Raw genomic sequence first — 18542 nt, forward strand, 5'->3', positions numbered from 1 at the left:
CTAGCACTCAGAAACTTTCAGCAATGTTTTAGTACTCCAATGCTTTCAATGATGAGGTTCTAGTGCTCTGATATTTACAGCAATCTAGCTCCAGTGTTCAAATATTTATTGCAATATGGTTTTTGTTACAACAAAACAATAAGGTTCTAGTGCTATGATCCTTACAGCAATACGTTACTAAGGTTTAATTACTTATAGCATTAAGGTACTACTGCTCAAACACTTACAGAAATAAGGTTCTAGTGCTCAGATGCTTCCAGAAATAAAGTTCAAGAGCTCAAATACAGCGATAAGGTTCTAGCCTTCAGATCCTTACAGCAATACAGCACCTGTGCTCAGATGCTTACAATAATAAGGTACTTGTGTTCGGATACTTACAGCCAAAACTTTCTGCCAGAACTCCATCGTGACTCCGAGGCCAATGACCAGGATATAGGGCAGGTAAGAGATCAGGTAGATCATCAGGACAAACAAGATGGCCATCGTCGTGCGGTTGAAAAATGAAGACACCATGTACCTGAGAATGGGAATACACAGATCATAGACTTGTTCTCTTAGACTGCACACTGTCATGACGCCCACTTTTTATAAATCCTTAACTGCCCCGGGCAGTACCATTATGTCCAAATGAAGGGCAAAACACCAGTTTGTTATAGTCAAGTGCACACCGCACCTTTCACCCTTGCCCTCCATTTGCTTCAAATTGAGTTAAATAGAGCGCTCCAAAGGGAACCAGAAACACACCAAAGTCGTGGTCTTGGATATCATTATAAAAGTCTATGAAACAGACACAAAAAAACAACACTAATATTCCTTCCACTCTTAGCACAGTGTGCAGGTTAATATTTCCAAGATGTTTGCCTGTAAATGACTGAGCTATGAAACTTCAAATACACTGTCCTTTAAAAAACAACAACAGTTTTTACAAAAAAAGGAACTTACAGCAACATGACTGAGCTGAGACAGAACTCCATGAGGTATACAAAGACAAAGACAGGGTTGCTGTAGATGAAGATGTCCAGGTAGTACAGCATGATGGACAGGATCACGTTGACCACAGCCATGATAAACAGGGTGGTCAGTAGCCAGGCTAGGAAGTTTACTCCAGACATCATGCCCATCACTTTGAGGGTCTGAACAGAGAAACATGAGAAAATTTCACTCTCTGTTATAACACATATTTGTACGACATATTTAACTACATTTCACCTCCTTATAACAACATCTTCATCTTCAGGTTTCGAAGAGACACTGACGATTATGGTACCTCACTTTTTCCTGCTGTCAATCCTCCCGACCTGTTTCATTGATCTGATTGTGTAGTTAGTTTGTCAGAAAGCTGCTCAGGACATTTGTGTATGTTGAGTATTTATCGAGACTACAGCCCCCCCAAAAAGCAACATCAAGACCATTTCTACATAGAAACTTATCTGGTGTACAGGCATGGAGGCGTAATCTCAAAGAAACCACATAAAAATCTACTGCCCTTTCATTTTGATTTGGTCTATTTAAAAACTTGTACAAAGCTGTTTCAAATAAAGTGAAATAGATCCATTTGTATTTTTTTCTGTTTAGTTCTGTTAAGTTGTATTCAACAACAAGTTGGTACAATGACGTCGCCAAACCATTATGAAGGAAATACTCTTAGGCAAGAAGTGGGACACAAGGACTAAGGGTGGACAATGTATAATATAGAGAGACAAAATCAAAGTATGGTCTGGGCTAAAAATGGCATTTAATGCACAAGAACAGCAAGCAGCTGTTTAGCAATGGGGGATCATTCCGTGTCTATCTTTGAGCCAGAGATGACATCTCCAAGTATTCCAAGTACAGTAACAGCAGCCTTTTGCAAGGTCTTTAGTTAGTTATTAGTAGAGGGTTTTACGGCGCTCGCAACTGCATAAGGTCATATGAGCGCCATTGCAAGGTCTACTTAAGGGAACATTCACACTGACAAAAAATAGAAGGGGCAGACTATGCCAGAGTGTCCACCACCCATCTGTCTCTCTTTGATTCATATAACAACTTAACTCTTAGTATACGGCACGCTTCAGTTTTTTACCATCATAACATAAATCTACAAAACGGCAGCATATTCACCTTGTTTATCATTAAACTGAATGTTTGTTGCAAGGAGCATTCATTTCAACTCACTTTAGTTTAGTTTTAGTAAAGTTTTACGGCGCTCGCAACTGCATAAGGTCATATGAGTGTCAAGGGGTGGATGTCAGCGGAGATCTTGAAGTCTAAACGAGGAATCAGGCTTACTCTGCTCACCTCTCTTGCCTCTACAGCAGAAAGTCTGCTTCCACTATTAAGACACCCCAGAAATAGCAGTTCACAAGAGAGTGACAAACATACAAAAGAGGTAGAGGAAAAATGACGATAGTAACGATGAGGAAAGAAAAGGCAGCAGTTCCCCCTATGTTGTTCCGGCACAGTATGAGCATGACATTGATAAATCAACCCATTTACAATTCTACTGTGCATAAGAACATATTAATATCCCCTCTTTGGGAATGGCCTAAAGACAACTTCAGTTAGAAGCACTGCTCTGGTGGGGGGGGGGGGGGGGGCTACTCAGTTTGGTGTTTATTTTAAGCAAAAAGATAAAATAGGAGTGCTGTTGTATAAATGTTTATGGTGCTGAAAAATTGGATAACAAAATTGGAGGCCCACAAACACTTTCTGTGTGCTGAGAGTTAAACAATTACCTCTTCCTGTCCATTCTCCCGGTCATAGACAAGGTTGTGTGTTGCTGTTCCCAAGGTCCCCAGGAAGACAAACGTCATCATCACAGGAATCAAATACGAGCCCAGGAGGAAAATGAAACTGTTACAAAGAGGAAAAAAACCAAACATGCTTCAGTCAATACAATTACATTTAATACAAAATAAAATGAAAAAATTACTTAGGTCTATAAAGGTCTTATGTGGGTCAAAAGTAGATGGAAATAAATAGAAATCGAATGAGAACGGATCAAGAAGAGATGCAATCCCTATGGTATCAGATGCATCAGATCATGGTCCTGTCAGCTGTTACTGTCTAAGTTAAATTCTACCTTTGTGCACTAGACATTAAGAGATGAGTTGTATCAATTATTGACCAATAGATTTTCAGGAGGCAGCTGGGTAATTGTCAGCTGAGGAGCAGGGCTGATAATTGAGAGCAGAATATATATATATTGAGAGAGAGAGAGAGAGAGAGAGAGAGAGAGAGAGAGAGAGAGAGAGAGAGAGAGAGAGAGAGAGAGAGAGAGAGAGAGAGGGAGAGAGAGAGAGAGAGGGAGAGAGAGAGATAGAGAGAGAGAGAGAGAGAGAGAGAGAGAGAGAGAGAGAGAGGGAGAGAGGGAGAGAGAGAGAGAGAGAGAGAGAGAGGGAGAGAGAGATAGAGAGAGAGAGAGAGAGAGAGAGAGAGGGAGAGAGAGAGAGAGAGAGAGAGAGAGAGAGGGAGAGGGAGAGAGACAGAGAGAGAGAGAGAGAGAGAGAGAGAGAGATAGAGAGAGAGACAGAGACAGAGACAGAGAGACAGAATATAAATGTAGGTGTTACACACTTTCGCTGACACTATTTAGGTAATTTATGAAGTGAGTTGCTTTGATCAAGCCTACCAGGGCTAACCTGGGCTGAGAGTATATAATGACAAAGCACCTAACTGCTACACCACTGGCGTTGGGAGGAAGGGAGAGAGGGAGGGATAGAGGGAGGGAGAGTGAAAGAGTAAAAGAGAGACAGAGAGAAGGAGAAAGAGAGAGAGAGAAAGAGAGAGAGAGAAAGAGAGAGAGAGAGAGAGAGAGAGAGAGAGAGAGAGAAGGAGAAAGAGAGAGAGAGAGAGAGAGAGAGAGAGAGAGAAAGAGAGAGAGAGAGAGAGAGAAGGAGAGAGGGAGAGAAAAAGAGAGGACAGAATAGAGAGGGAGACAGAGAAAGAGAGACAGATATCTATACCTATATCTTATATACATATTTTCATATGGCAGCCTCATACTACATACTTGTCAAGGTGATGGCAAGGGAAAGGTATTTGCTTGAGCCTGATACCAGGAGTTCTATAGGCTTGATTCTTGTGTGCGTTGATGATGGCCGTGTCAAGCATGTCTTGGACGTGCATGAACCCTCTCAAGTAGCGTAAATCTTCTATAAAATTGTCCTCTGCCGACATCTTCCAGATCCTGTGCAGAGACACCCAACGATGACGGTGCAAGACAATCATTTAAGAAGCAGAAATGTGGAGAGTATGGAAGTAGACCGTTTAAGATATAAGGAATTCAAAATAAGATATAGTGCCAAGAGGCCATGAAAAAGTGACCCTGTTTCCTAAGTGCGGTTTTGCTTAATTTTTTTCTATGACACCTCAAAGTAAATCTTAATTAATACAGTTGTATATTTATGTAGGCACTGTGCCAATTCAGCTTTTTAAAACATTGCATATTCCTGACATCTGTAAGATGTGGTCTTTCAATTAGAGATTTGTTAAGGAAGATAGAAAATAGACAAGAAGCACATGGTAACATTCAAGGTTCCATCTGGAAAAAAATTTGGCCAACAAATTAAAGGTGAAAATGTTGTAGTGAAAATGGGCACCTCCTTATAAAGAAGAAAATTGATGAAAAATTCCAAAATGCTTATTTTCCTGAAACAAGATGAAAAAAGTCTGACAAGTCGATGGGGGCGTTAAAAACAACTTCATTAAATTTTCTAAAACACAAATAAAGGTACAGAACATACTTTGATTTGAGTGAGTTGGTGTCCATAACATTGTCCACGTCCATCCTGATCTTGTAAGTGATGTGCTTGGGGATTTCCCCACTGGCTTGCCTTTTCCTGCGTGTCGAGTTCCCATCATTGTCATCGTCATTCATTATGAACACAACGCCTGAAAAGACAGTTGATAATCAACGTGAGGATGCCACTAAGCTATGGAGATGCAATGTACAGTGAGTTCTAACAAAATAGGAATTGTTAGGACAATAGTCTTTAATACCTCCATCAACACAATGTAGATCATAGAGGTGGACTGCTTCCACTCTGCATGTCGGGACCAACTTGGGCTTGGTGGGATACAAAAGCAGACAGAAGGAGATACTCTATAAAAAAACTTCTCCACTCAGGAATTGAACTTGTATTTCCTGTAAGGAACGTAACCACTACCCCAAAGACACTGGTAGGATAATAGCAATACAAAAAGGAGCAGAACAAGTTCATTATCATTACTATTATTTATTAATATTACTATTATCATTTATTATTATTATTATCATAATTATTATTATTATCATTATTATCATCATATTTATTACAAAACATCCAAAGTGAAACCTAGTAATGTGACAAACCTGCGAGGAAGGTTTTGCTTTTGCTCAGTCGGAAAGCTTCCACCTCCAGTTCTTTTTCTGAGGCCACGGGCTCAAACCTGCTTAGAGAAATGCAGGAGGAGTAGTTGGCGATCACTTCGGCCGCACTCTGGAGGGACTTGAGCTGAGACTGGTCAAAGTTGTCGACCTGTAGAGCCTCAACACCAGAGATGAGAGCGTCAGCTGAAACGCCAACCGTCGACTCCAGAAGACCTTGGACAAACTCATTCTCTAAGGCTTCCTGTAGATTGGAAAGACGAGTAAAATACCAGTCTCACATCCCGTTGTTTTGTGAGTTTACCTTTACAATTTCCTATATTCAACAATACAGATTAGTTTTTTTAAGGTCGAATCCTTCATTGCAAATTAATTTTTTTTAAATTGAAACATCATTTCCATAGGGGAATTAAAAAATAAAATGTAAATGTAATACTCACCTCAACACCTTATAAATTCAACAGAAATGCGAAAGTATGGTATACAAATTCCCACCATTTATCTCATTGTAATAGGTATGTAGGAAATCCATCACTAAAGACCAACATCTATTGACTTATCAACAGAATATCTTTGACTAAACACTGACATATATTGACAGTGTATACCACGCCATGGGAAAAAATTGGGTTAGTGTTTTTAATGGCATAAGCACTAAATCATCTTTTTTCATCTTACTTCTGTACCTTCCCATGGGTAGGCTCTGAAAGAACTTGCAGTAGCCTCTTTAATCAAAAAAGAAACAGAATGCCATTTTAAAGGCACTCCAGCACTGTATTCAAAGGTGATCATAACATATATAGGCCTACTGACCTTCAACTCTGTAGCTCCAGCAGCAGCATCAACCATAGCCATCAAATTTGGTGTCTCCTCTGCCCACAGCTTTGCGACACGGTATACTTCTGCCATGTCCTTGAATGTTGTATTTGCCTGACAGGAAGATAAAAGAGAAAGTAAGAAATGTTCCTATACTTCTGAGACATAGGCTTAAACTTAAACATTTGAAAACTTAATAGGCTCTCATGATGAAGAACTAATTTCTCGTTTGTTGATCGATGGAATCAAGAGAAGACTGAACTATATTATATAGAAATTCTCAACAACAAAAATAGTTCTAATTTATTATCATTTCCCACTGCACTTAGAGCTGTAGCAATTGAAGAATATGCTTGTTCAAAATTTTTGTTGCATGTTTATCATACGCTGTTAAATTTGCTCCTTTGAAATTTTCCCTTTTAGTCTTTAACCATTCTCAGCTTTTTTTTTTTCTTCAGCTCAAACAGAAGACTTCCATTAAACAATTTTCTGCTTTGAAGTGTTCTTAAATATTTTCTATCTTTTATAAATTCATGAAAAAAGAATAGTAGAATACAAATTTTCCAAAGGACAAACCAGTATTTTCATAATCTATCACTTCTATTTAACTAGCAAAACCCTCAACAACTTCAGGGGGAATTTTAACTTTTAGTTTTTGTAAGAGTTTTACAGCACTTACAACACAACAAGGTCATAAAAGTGCAGAAGATTAGTGGTGTTACAAACAAACAAAAAGGAGGAGAGATAAGGAGGATACATGTTTGATAGGACAAAAGAAGCAAGCTACACCATGAGCACCTACAACCACCCATGGAAATTCTAAACCAATGACATTGCAAGCACAGTGGAAAACAGAAACAGTTACCTCTGCAATGATAGCTCTTGTGGCAGCATTGTCCGGGGTGTAGAGTATCTTGCCACGGAGAACAGGCTTGAGGTATGTCCATAAGATGCTGCCAATAGAAGACTGGCGGATGGTGTTGTACATCTGCACACAGAACTCATCTGTTGAGAGCACAACCATCAGAAAATTTGATGAAACTCTAGTTAACAGTTTTAGAGCAATAACCTAACCTAAACTACAGATGTCATAGGGCTAAAGAAACCAAAAGAACAAAACTAACCAAGTAAGTAACAAATGAATTTCAAATGTTATATAGCTAAAGAAAAAAATGGAAAAAAACCCAAGTAAGTAAAAACACACGATAAAATAAGCAGAGCAGCCATAGCCAGTTTAAAAATCAGTATCCAGATTCAAAGATCTAAACTCAGGCCAAGTTTATCTGAGGTCATCTGAGTACAAATAAATGTGTCTATGGAGAAAACGAGTGAATAATAAATTTCACAATATAATGCCCAAGATGGGTCCACGAAAACCTTCTGGGTCTCTCCACAAGAGACAAAGTTGTTTTAACAAAATTACATAGTGGATATACCTCCATGATACCTCCTACATGTAGGGAAAAATAAACATTTTGTGTTGGAAGTGAAATCAACGTCACAATCAGGCAAATCCTTAAATAGATTGTCTGAACTTTGGAGAGACCCGAAGGAAATATCTTAACTGATTCCGTCCATTCGGCCGCTGACAGCGGCTCTGAGTTTTTCCACTGCGTCCATTCGGCCGCTGTGAGCGGCTCAACGAAATCCGAAACAAAGGTGCACTTTTTAACATAGTTCCTACTTTTTAAGTTGTCGAAAGGAAGTAGAACTTGTAAACAAACCTGACCTCAATCTCTGAGCGCCAATATCGATCGAAACTCCGTGAAATTCTTGCAAAAATCGTTGTTTTGTTGTTGCGATGTAGGCTAGATCTAAGGGTAAACAACACGGAGCCTGGTATAATAAAAAGGCTCTTCAAAGAAAGATATTCAACTAAATTTGTGAAATTCTTGCATAAATGTGTGCCAGGGTGATATCGCTACAATGTTGTGTTGATTTCTATGGATTATAAGGACTTGTAGAGCTGAGAAAATGCGGTAAGTCCAAAATTTCGAAGAGCTGTTGCGCAATTTTTTTTTCTCATTAGTTTTTGTCAGAAGGAAAATGTAATACAAACAGATTATAGGTCATTGTTATTGATATAAACAGATTTTTCTATTTATTCCCATCAGTTTGGTATATGACAATACCTATTAGAGTGACTTAGAGCTTCACAGTAATGCATTAAATAGATGCAACCCAGGTCTAAAACTGAGCAGGGAAAAATAACTCTGTCCAGAGCCTGAAAAAATCATGGACGGAATCAGTTAAAAGCACTTATTTAAAGAATTGGTTCACCATCGGTGATCTCAACATACTTTTTGATTTTTACTCAAAGATGTAGATACTACTAGTTTCAAAATGTAAACAACTTTGTACAACTGAATTTTTTCACAAATTTTAAACTTCGGTCATAAAGTAAAACCATGCTATGCAGTGACATAAGGAGCCACAACACTCAACTTGAGTCCCAGGCGTTCATATGACCTTATGAAGTCGTGACCACAGTAAAACCCTTTCCGGACTAAAAGCTAAGGAATGTGCAACTTTGTAACTCCTTTTGTTCATGATCTATAAACTGTCCACAAATTAAGATATTCTAAAGGCGACGACACCAGTTCAAGTTCAGTCAAGAGAACTTATTGACACACAGTTTTAATAACTTAGGTTTTTTTTTCAGCAATAGACTTGTAGGTAATTAGAAAAAAGAAAATAAGAACAGCAAACATAATGTGTGACCATACTCACACACAAGAGGAAAAGTAAACTCACTTGGAAGATCGTCAATGTCGTCATTGATATCGCCTTCCATCCCCTGTTCAAGATCTTCAGAGGTGGACACTATCACTCCTGGATCATAGTCCATGTCAAAGATGTCATCCACCTGCCGTCCACACATTGCCGGGGTCAAGTTCTCCAAGCTGACGAGAGCTGCAGATAAGGTATAGTCAAATGAGGCATTTTCTGCTGTTGTTTACATTTGTAAGACTAGAGTGTTGGGAAAAACAAAATATAGTAATGATCTAATGAATCATTTCTTTTTTTTAGATTTGTAAGACTAAAGAGTTAGAAAAACAAACAGTAATGGTCAGATGAAACATTTCTGTTTTACATTTCTAATATTAGAAGGTTTTAAAATTTCAAAGTAATGGTCGGAGAAGAATGTTACATTTTTGTTTACATTTTTTGAAAGACAGGAGAGTCAAAAATTGAGAAGACTGAACCTTTGTTCAGTTGTTTATGATTAAAGTTGGGGTAAGAAGTATTTAAAAAATGGTCATAGAAGGAGACATTTCCATTTAAATTTGTAAAATCAGAGTGTTGGAAAAACTAATTCATATTTGTTTTGGTTTGCAACATTCAGAGTTAGATACCAACACCACCCAGGAATACTCAAATGATGAAAGCACTTTAGAAAAAATTAACAGAAACACAGCGTAATGTACAACAATGCTGTGTAAAGGCAGATAAGTAATAGATTAATCATTAATAGAACAGCCTCTTGTTACAAACCATCTTTAATCTAAAGGAATGTATTGAAACAGAGCTTCATATTACGTAGTATTGATCCTAATATCACTCAACGGGAATATTCATACCAATAATTCTGCTCAAAACTATAATATAATAGAAAAAAGCAATCAATAGTCAAATTAGTAGGAGCAACAAGAACTTTCCATGAAAAATGTTGGAAACAGCAACAAAACATTTTTTTGCTTGTAACAGATGCAGTACACATAGAACACTGGACTGGACACTATATGTAAGAATTTAATGAATATTTAGCACATGTAGCCTATGTATTTTGACTATTACAGAAGAATTGGGTATAGGCACTCCTCTTACCACTTGTACTGCCTACTGAAAACGCATTCAACACTGATGACCCGTTTGGAGCTGACATGATGATGTCAGAGGCTGTCCGAAGTACTACTTGACCCCTATCAATTTTCTCCACCATGTCATCCAGTTCACTTTTGGTAATGTTGGTCGACTCAAAGAAAGCCGTATCCATGTGATGCACATACTGGAGAATCATGAATTGGTACAAAATGAGTTCATAATTCAGTAAAAATGTTGTTATGAAACACTTTCACTGCAGCAGTCCGTGGTTATATATGTATGACAGACAGATAGACAAGTATACTACTACGCAGACACAAAAACAGATAGAGAGATTGAATATCTATTAATCCCGCATTGCTCTGTGGCAAAAAGGCTTTTTATTTTGGTCAACATTCCTTCAAAGCCACAAAAATTTCACACGCGGAAAATAAAGTAATATTTTATCGAAAAGTTATCATATGTGTATGATTTTACTGAAGTAGAATAACATCATCATATTTTGGTGGGCTGTTCTTGTTTTGGCTTACTGTCCTCTTTACTTAAGTCAAAAGATATTTTTGTATAGAAATGTTTTTTTCTTTCAGATTTGTTAAAAACTGAGTCCAACACTCACCAACTGCAATTTGAAAATCATTTCAGGTGTTTTTCCTCCTTCTTTTCACTGAGATAAACTGAAATACAAAGTTTCTACTACTCATTAAAGAAAACACCCATTATATGACAAAGTCAGAGTGATTAGGCTCATACAATTATAAAGAAAGACTTACTTTAGTCACCAAATCACCAATGTCCAAATATGGAGTCAAAGCTTTTAGCAAGTTCACTAGCTGGTCATCACTGAGGGAGCAGAAAGAGGCACGGATTTCCCTGAGAGTCGCCTCTGTGCTGTTGAGAATGACGAGTTTGTCGACGACTTCATCACAAGTGTATGCCTTCATGTCTTCCACTTCAGTCAGCTGAAACATGCGGATAAATCAAATACATAACATGAATAGAAAATGTAACGGTATATTTCAATATACATCAGTAAATTTAGTATGTAAAAAAGACCACAGAGCAATAAGAGTACTTTCAGACTGAAAGTTTTACATAGGGCACAATATTTAGATGTCAAAATGTTATTTCATTGACGTTCTAAAAAATTGTTGTCGTCCATAAAATGCATAAATCTTTGTTCCTATAGACAAAACAAGAGTTAAAAGTGCTAACATTATTTTGAACATAAAACGTCTCCTGCAATCTGGTAAAATGCTTCACCTCCAGTCTTTAACAAAACTAAGTAATGTCATTTTTATTCATATATTGGGGACACATAATTTGTACCAAAAGATTTTACTTAAATTCAAAGTAATTACAAAAGAATCCTAATTTTGCACATTATTATTTACAATTTGATAAGTGAATTCAGGCACTAAATGTTGCTACTCTTCAACCAATTTCTTGGTGTATCTACATAATTTCTCACCAGTTTGAGTTTGAATCTTCCATCCATTATTGCGTCCACATCTGTTTCATCAAGGCCAACACTGTTGCTCAAATAATTCTTGAGGTAATCTGGATCTTTGACAAGGTCTTTGATTTTAACTGTGAAAACAAAGTAAAACAGTGGAAAAATTATTAATTTTGCTTGTTACATTCATCAGAAGCTAAAAATTCTTTCTGACTCATGAAAGTGGACCTTCCCAAATTATTATTGAACGCTAAAGATTTTGCATATCTTCCTCACCCTTGTATGTACTGCCACATAAATAGCTCTTGAGATTTAAAAATTTGGTCATTTTGGAAATTCATAACATTCTAAAAGCCAACCAACAAATTAATAGCTAGTGAAAAAGAAACAAAAACTGAACAATTATTGCAGAAATATACGAGCTGTTATTAAGGCATCACATTCATCTTTGCTGTCCAACTGTTGTGAGCAAAGAATATGAGACAACGAGAACACGGCAAGCATATACAAGTAGAATGTATAAGAAAAACTCAAAATTATTTTTAAAGATACACCATAAGGGGAAATTATTCATGTGCATGTTGTAAAAATAAATCCTGAAACACAATCTATATTATTCAAGACAAAAAGAGTGAACACTTACTTTCATTTAAGAATGCATTTTGGAGGATGTCCAGACCCATGATACCATCTATGATGCGTTCAATGTCATTAACGATGGTGTAACCAATGCCTTGGGGCACCAACTGCCTTATGTCATCCAATATGTTCCTCAGACTTTATAGGAAATGATAAAAAAAAGTGAATTAAAGATACCAGTATCAACAAAAATGTCACATGTGTGCAAACTGAAAAAAAAAGATACAGACACTTGATTTAAACTTAAATCACCTTAGTGCATTTATCACTGACAAATATAGATCAAAACCTGTACTCCTTCACTGTTAATCCATCTCTTTCTACCTGCACAAAAGCTTGCAGAAACCTCTACTTGATATCTAAATTACCTTATAATGCAAAAGCATTATTTAGAGAAAAAAATGACTTTGGAGCTCAAAATGAAAATGAACGCACAGTAAAAATCGTACTTGGTGAACTTCAGTGCTATCTCTTACCCTACAAGACCATTTTCCTCACTGTGACCTAGTCATTTTCGAAGTTATTTTTTCCTATCTGACTTTTGGCAGTTATTTAACTTACCCGACTGTATTTTCAAAAATGTAATTTTTTCTTCATTTTAAAGAGGAATCAAAATGTATTATAGGGCCTATATATTAAATGCATGGAAATCAATTTTGAATCAGACAGTACAAAGAAGAAAGTAACAGAGTGTAAAATAGTGGAGTCTGCTAACAACTCTTGAACACCTGTGTGAACAAGTAATTTTTGTGCCTTGTTGTATGTGTATCATTGTGCATGAATGTAATGAGTGCATTTTTGTGTTGATGCTGAATCTTTGTGGGTTGATGTTCTGGTTTATCCACCAATAATTTCTCTAAAGGATCAATAAAGTTTGTCTCATGTCAATTTTGTTTTCATACTGAACCGCAAAACGGTGCTCATAACTATTAAGCATAGGCTGCATGAGCCACACAATTCAACTTCCAGTAGGCAATGAGTTAAAACTGACCTTTGTGCCAGTCTTACAAAATCATTGTTCTCGATGATCTTATCAACCACATCCAAGTTCTGCGTTAAACTGTCGATGTCCAGACCACTGAAGACTGTTGAAGTTAGCTGGATGATATCCTGAAAACTGTCTATCATAGTGACCACTTCCATTGTTAGTCGCTTAATCAGTTCTGCTACATCCTTGGAATTCTTTGACAGTAACTGGGAAGGCAAAATGGTCGGCATCTTAGCACATAAACCTGTGAGGTACTTTCTTTTTAGCTGAACAACACTAACAAGGCAGAAAAAAATACAATAATAATTATGTAATTGAACTATTATGTGTCGAAACTTTTGATACAGACATGCTACTGTGTTATCTACATAGGAAAAAATAGAAGTCAAAGCATTATAGGAAATGTTTGAGTGAAATATGATTAAATTCGCCAATGGATATTTCTTGACCGTTTACATACTAGCAAAAGCACAGGGATTTTTTCAAAGCTTGAAGTTTTTATGTGATACTCAAAGAATACGTACATATACATTTGAATGTCCTGCAATGAAATCCTACAATACCATTTTTGAAGTCTGGTTAACCTGATACTATTGTCTCTGACAAGGCAAAACAAATTCCAGAACTGACTTGATTTTGCTCTCTTTAAACAATTGTAGTTAATGACACATTTTCTTACAAAACGCTACAAAAGCAGTTGATCCTTCATGGCAAAGTGTTGGGAGAGGCGGTTGAGTGAATTTGAACACAATACAGTTGGAGAACAGAAAAATTATCTATCAATCCAAATGCTAAAATGAGAGGAATTGCTTTCTTTTGTGTGAAAGAAATCATTATTATCTTGTGTGCGCATGTGCTTTTTGTTGTTGTTTCTTCATCTTTCCGATCTCCATTAACAAGTTTGCAATATATCCTTTTTTACGCTTTGAAAAAAATTACGAGGTCTGCAGTTGAAGATACTCACTTCAGCAATATCTGAATTACTGTGTGAAACATTTTTCATGAATTCCACAGTATCAATAATGTCACTAGTACACAGCAGTTGGCTGACTTCACTTATGTTGACAGAAGCATATTTTGGCAGCTGCAGCACACTAGACAGCTGATCCGGGCTGCACATCAATCCCACCAATGTTTGTGTGGGCTGGTCAAACAGATAAGCCTGTGAAAGGACAAAATTATTTTTTAGGGTAACTGTAAAACAAAAGTTTAACCAAAGCAAGCAAAACTCATTGCATTCAATGAAATGATAAAATGGCATTGATCATGAAATTAGTGAGTTCGACTATTCAAACAGGCCTATTCGATGAAAAATCTTTTTTTCTTGTGGTTCAGAAATACCCCTTCCCAAGTAAACTGATTATTTTTTTCAAAATCTTGATTGCAGTTCTTCAGTGAAAGTAAGAGCAGAATTTCTATCTTGAGCACTGATGAAATATTTTACCTTGTATGATTTGTTTTTCTGAAAACACCAGAGTGGAAAATTGATTTCATTTTCAGTTACTTACCATATAATTAATTGTTTTATGCCTTTCATATCAGTAAAAAACGTTTAAAAACCCAAACTTATAGACATAATCAGAAATAATGTTGAAACCTCTGATGGAAAGCAGTGTTAAACTGTATTCCCCAATTCCATACCGGTTCTCAAGTAACATATCATGAGAGAAAAAAGTGTAAAGAAAAACAATCTACAGAAAGTTAATCAAGACTCACCCAATTGCTGTTGACAGTGGCATTCACAAAAGCATCAACCATATCTTGAGAAAATCCCAGTTTATCACGAAGATAATCTGCAGCTTGTGTTGGGTCACTGAAGAGCTGTCTTAGGTATAGAAGCACTGAAAATTATGTGCAGAAAATACAATCGATTGCATTTTGTCAAACAAATGTTTCATGAAAAAACTTACATATTTCCTTCATAAATCATATTTAATTAGTAAACAAAAGTTTAACACTGAGGAAATATGTTAACTTCTATTAAATCCCTACATCAAACCTAAATAAATTAGGTACATTTTACCCTCTATCACTGCCATGGAGCATACAATATAATATCTTATGGGTCTGCACTGTAAAAAATAAATATCTATACCAGAGTCATCTTTTCACTCTAACAGAAAATCTACCTCTGAAACATAATTGATTTGAGACTTTCAAAAGTAATGGCAGTATATGAACAACTACAAATCACTGAGCTTTTTCTTAAACAAACAAGCACAAATAAGATTTCATATCAGAACACTTTTAAGAAACAAATTTACACCAAAATAAGACAGGTCTCATTAAAAACTAATGATGAATAATATTGGAGCCATATGTAGAATTCAACATAATCATAATTACCATCATCGCCTGAAACAATTCTGCTTTTAAATTTATTTACCATACTTAAATGTTTTGTACAGACAAAATATACATTTAATTGTATTGATCATACAATTTCTAAGTACAGTCACCACTTACTATGGTTGTTACTCTCTTGCACTGAGTCAAAGATGAACTCAAAGAACGGAGCCATATCTGGACCATTCAACAATTTCCTCAATGCAGGCATTTGCATCACAGTTACCAGGTCCTTGATAAGGTCCATGCTCCTGAAACATTCACGGCAGCAAATGATTTGTATATATATATATATATCAGTAAACATATGTTGTGTTACGTGTCAGGCTGAAATAGACAATCCAAAAACCTGAGCAAACTGAAACTGACAATGTTTGACTCCATTAACTGATTCAGCCCACAGAGTCGCTCACATTGGCTGACTGTCTCTTGTGTTTTGACACAGAGCCGCTATTCTTTGCATCACTTTCCTCTCGTTTTTTTGTCCTGACTGCTTACATTTAACCCTTTTTCTGGTTTCATAGAACAGTACTTTGTATTCTGAATATTTTTAGTTTTATAAAATTTATTTATTTATTTATTAATTTTTTGTGAGGCCACTCGTGAGGTCACGAAGCCGTCACAAATTATTTGTGTCCAGAGTCAAAACTATTTGCCGGCTGAATCAGTTAATACTGTTGAATTAAATAATACAGCATATCTTCTTTTGGTATGTTGAGTTATTTGAGAATAACTGAAATGAGAACATGATTTACTTAGAATACAATCCAAATGTGTATGGCTTTAGTGTCCTCCTATTGCCCTGACCTATGTATCAGAACTTTCATTAAAAGTCATTAAATATATACAAGCTTCAAATAAAATCATAATTACATTGTGCTGAAAATAATCAAGACATTACATCAGTTTTCACTGCAACAATCATAGAAAACATCGCAGCTTAGTACAAACAATCCTTTATTTATCAAACTAGTTTGATTTCTGTTTATAACACTGACATTTCTTAAACGTTGTCAGTTCACAATAGCATTGGATATCCGGTTAACCTTTTGAGCCCTTGTCACCAGTATCCTGGTGCCGCATGCCGGTCCATGGGAACAGCGGTGAGCAAGACACTATTTTGTAGATCTTTCTGAGTTAGATGCTAGTACTGTCATGGACTACCCTGAGAGGGATATGGAATAATATGATTCTGATGATTACATATCGCTCAGGAGCTCCGAAAGAAGGGCATGGTGGCATCAGGAGGTCAGGACTCAAAGGGTTAATGACTGGGCCAGTTAACCTAGAACTTACTCGCTGAAAGAAGAGAGAAGATGTCTGAATTTGGCTTCACTGTGGTCGGTGCACTGCATCAGTTTGTTGACATCAAGACCTTGGCCTGTGGCTGTGAGGTTGACAAGCCAGGTCAAGCTAGTGCTGGTTTCCAGTGGGGCTGAACAGTCCAGCGTAGACGGAGGGTTGACAAACTCCTCGACAAACTGAGATAAGTAAAAGACAAATATATATCAATCGTTCAATGTCATTTCAAACAAACTTACAATGGGCCACTTTGAATAAGACTTCTTTAGAGAGGTGGGAGGGGGGGGGGTTCTTTTTTTCTATGAAGACTGATATTGCATTAAGAAGAAAACCAAACTAACAAACAGAATTCTTTCCTTGTTTATTTAACCATCAAACTAAACTACGACATACTACATTAAAATTATCAGTAACAATCCTCAACATTTGCAGTTATTTCAAAAACTCCAAACCTTGTAAGGAACAACAAAGCCATACATTAACCAAGAAAACCAATTCAAGATGAAACCGATTCTGTGCTATTTTGTTTCGTTTTAGTAAGATTTTATGGCGCTCACAACAGCATAAGATCATATGAGTGTCAAGGGGTGGATGTCAATAGAGACATTCAAACGGGGAATCAGGCTTACTCTGCTCACCTCTCTAGCCTCCACAGCACAAAGTATACTTCGACTATAAAGGAACCCTGGAGATAGTGGTTCACAAGAGAGTGACAAACATACAAAAGAAGTAGAGGAAAAAGTGCTGTTACTATGGAGGAGGAAAGAAAAAGCAGCAGTTTTGGGCTGTTTATTTATTCAAGTAATAAACTGCCTTTTAAAAAGACAAAATAATGTTTGCAAATAGCTTCTTATTGTGTGGAGAACATCAGTTGCATCAAAATTTAACATGCTTGTATACAAACATCAGCACACAGTCACTTTGACTTGCCTTTCACTAAGAGATTTTGGCTAAAGTTACTCACCTCGGTGATGCTGTCAAAGATGCCAAGGGAATCAAGATAATTTGCTGCTGCAATAATGTCAATTTTGTTTCCACTCATCAAAGCACAAACCAGTTCATCCATTTCTGAGGGAAAAGAAAAAGGTTTTCTTTACAAGGATAAGATAAAAAAATAATGTCAATACAGTATCAAGACTTCATTGTCAGCATATCTACAGCGGCTTTGCTATATCTAAACAGTCTATGCCAATAGCTGTTTTTTATATTTGCACGTTGATAGAGACAGCTGACAAGAGACTGTATAAATGTTTCTTAAATGTGTTGATCAACTGTCTTTATAGAATGCGACAGCTGGATATTTTGCTCACTGTCCTCTCCGGTTTCCACAGAACTTCATACTTTTGTGTGGTCAAGTAGGAGGATACAGTGACTGATGGTCTGGACAACAGTGAAAAAAAAGAGGTAAAACAGTATAGGTTTAACACCCCTACCAACACTTTAAGGTTATTTAAGAGGTGGGACCTCCGAGTCCTACGAGTCCTCCGAGTTTAACATCCATTTTCGAAAGGACTGAGCACAAAGGGAAATTTGTGTTAAGTGCCTTTCCTGAGGGCACAATGTCAGACCAAGCAGAGGCTTGAACCCCGAACTCAGAAATCTCATGATTACAGGTCTGGTACCCTCACTTTTAGGTTACAGACGCCACTGGACAATAGTGGTGACTTGAATGAATTAATCAGTTGAAGAATGATATGTAGCAATGACATGGCCAAAATATGTATCATAACACAGGGCGTGAAAATGTTCTATTTGCATCAATAAGTTAGACTTTTTATAACAAGATTTTATTGAGGACAAATTTTCCAAATATCAAAAAGTGCTAG

General features: G+C 36.7%; 1 protein-coding gene across 1 annotated transcript in view; it reads right to left on the reverse strand.

The window, feature by feature from the left end:
* Window positions 1-18542, reverse strand: part of LOC101860234 — a gene marked incomplete in the record, with an annotated part of 177628 nt that overhangs the window by 37081 nt on the left and 122005 nt on the right. Inside the window, 19 exon segments of the mRNA XM_035973942.1 lie at window positions 379-517; window positions 943-1133; window positions 2715-2832; window positions 3992-4168; window positions 4725-4872; window positions 5333-5591; window positions 6161-6277; window positions 7029-7168; window positions 8918-9076; window positions 9992-10172; window positions 10759-10947; window positions 11457-11575; window positions 12085-12218; window positions 13072-13274; window positions 14033-14230; window positions 14785-14909; window positions 15535-15665; window positions 16711-16895; window positions 17681-17784. Coding sequence (XP_035829835.1) covers window positions 379-517; window positions 943-1133; window positions 2715-2832; window positions 3992-4168; window positions 4725-4872; window positions 5333-5591; window positions 6161-6277; window positions 7029-7168; window positions 8918-9076; window positions 9992-10172; window positions 10759-10947; window positions 11457-11575; window positions 12085-12218; window positions 13072-13274; window positions 14033-14230; window positions 14785-14909; window positions 15535-15665; window positions 16711-16895; window positions 17681-17784 — 3017 coding nt within the window.

The sequence above is a fragment of the Aplysia californica genome, unplaced genomic scaffold, assembly GCF_000002075.1.
Source record: "Aplysia californica isolate F4 #8 unplaced genomic scaffold, AplCal3.0 scaffold00037, whole genome shotgun sequence".
Lineage (NCBI taxonomy): Eukaryota > Metazoa > Mollusca > Gastropoda > Aplysiida > Aplysiidae > Aplysia > Aplysia californica.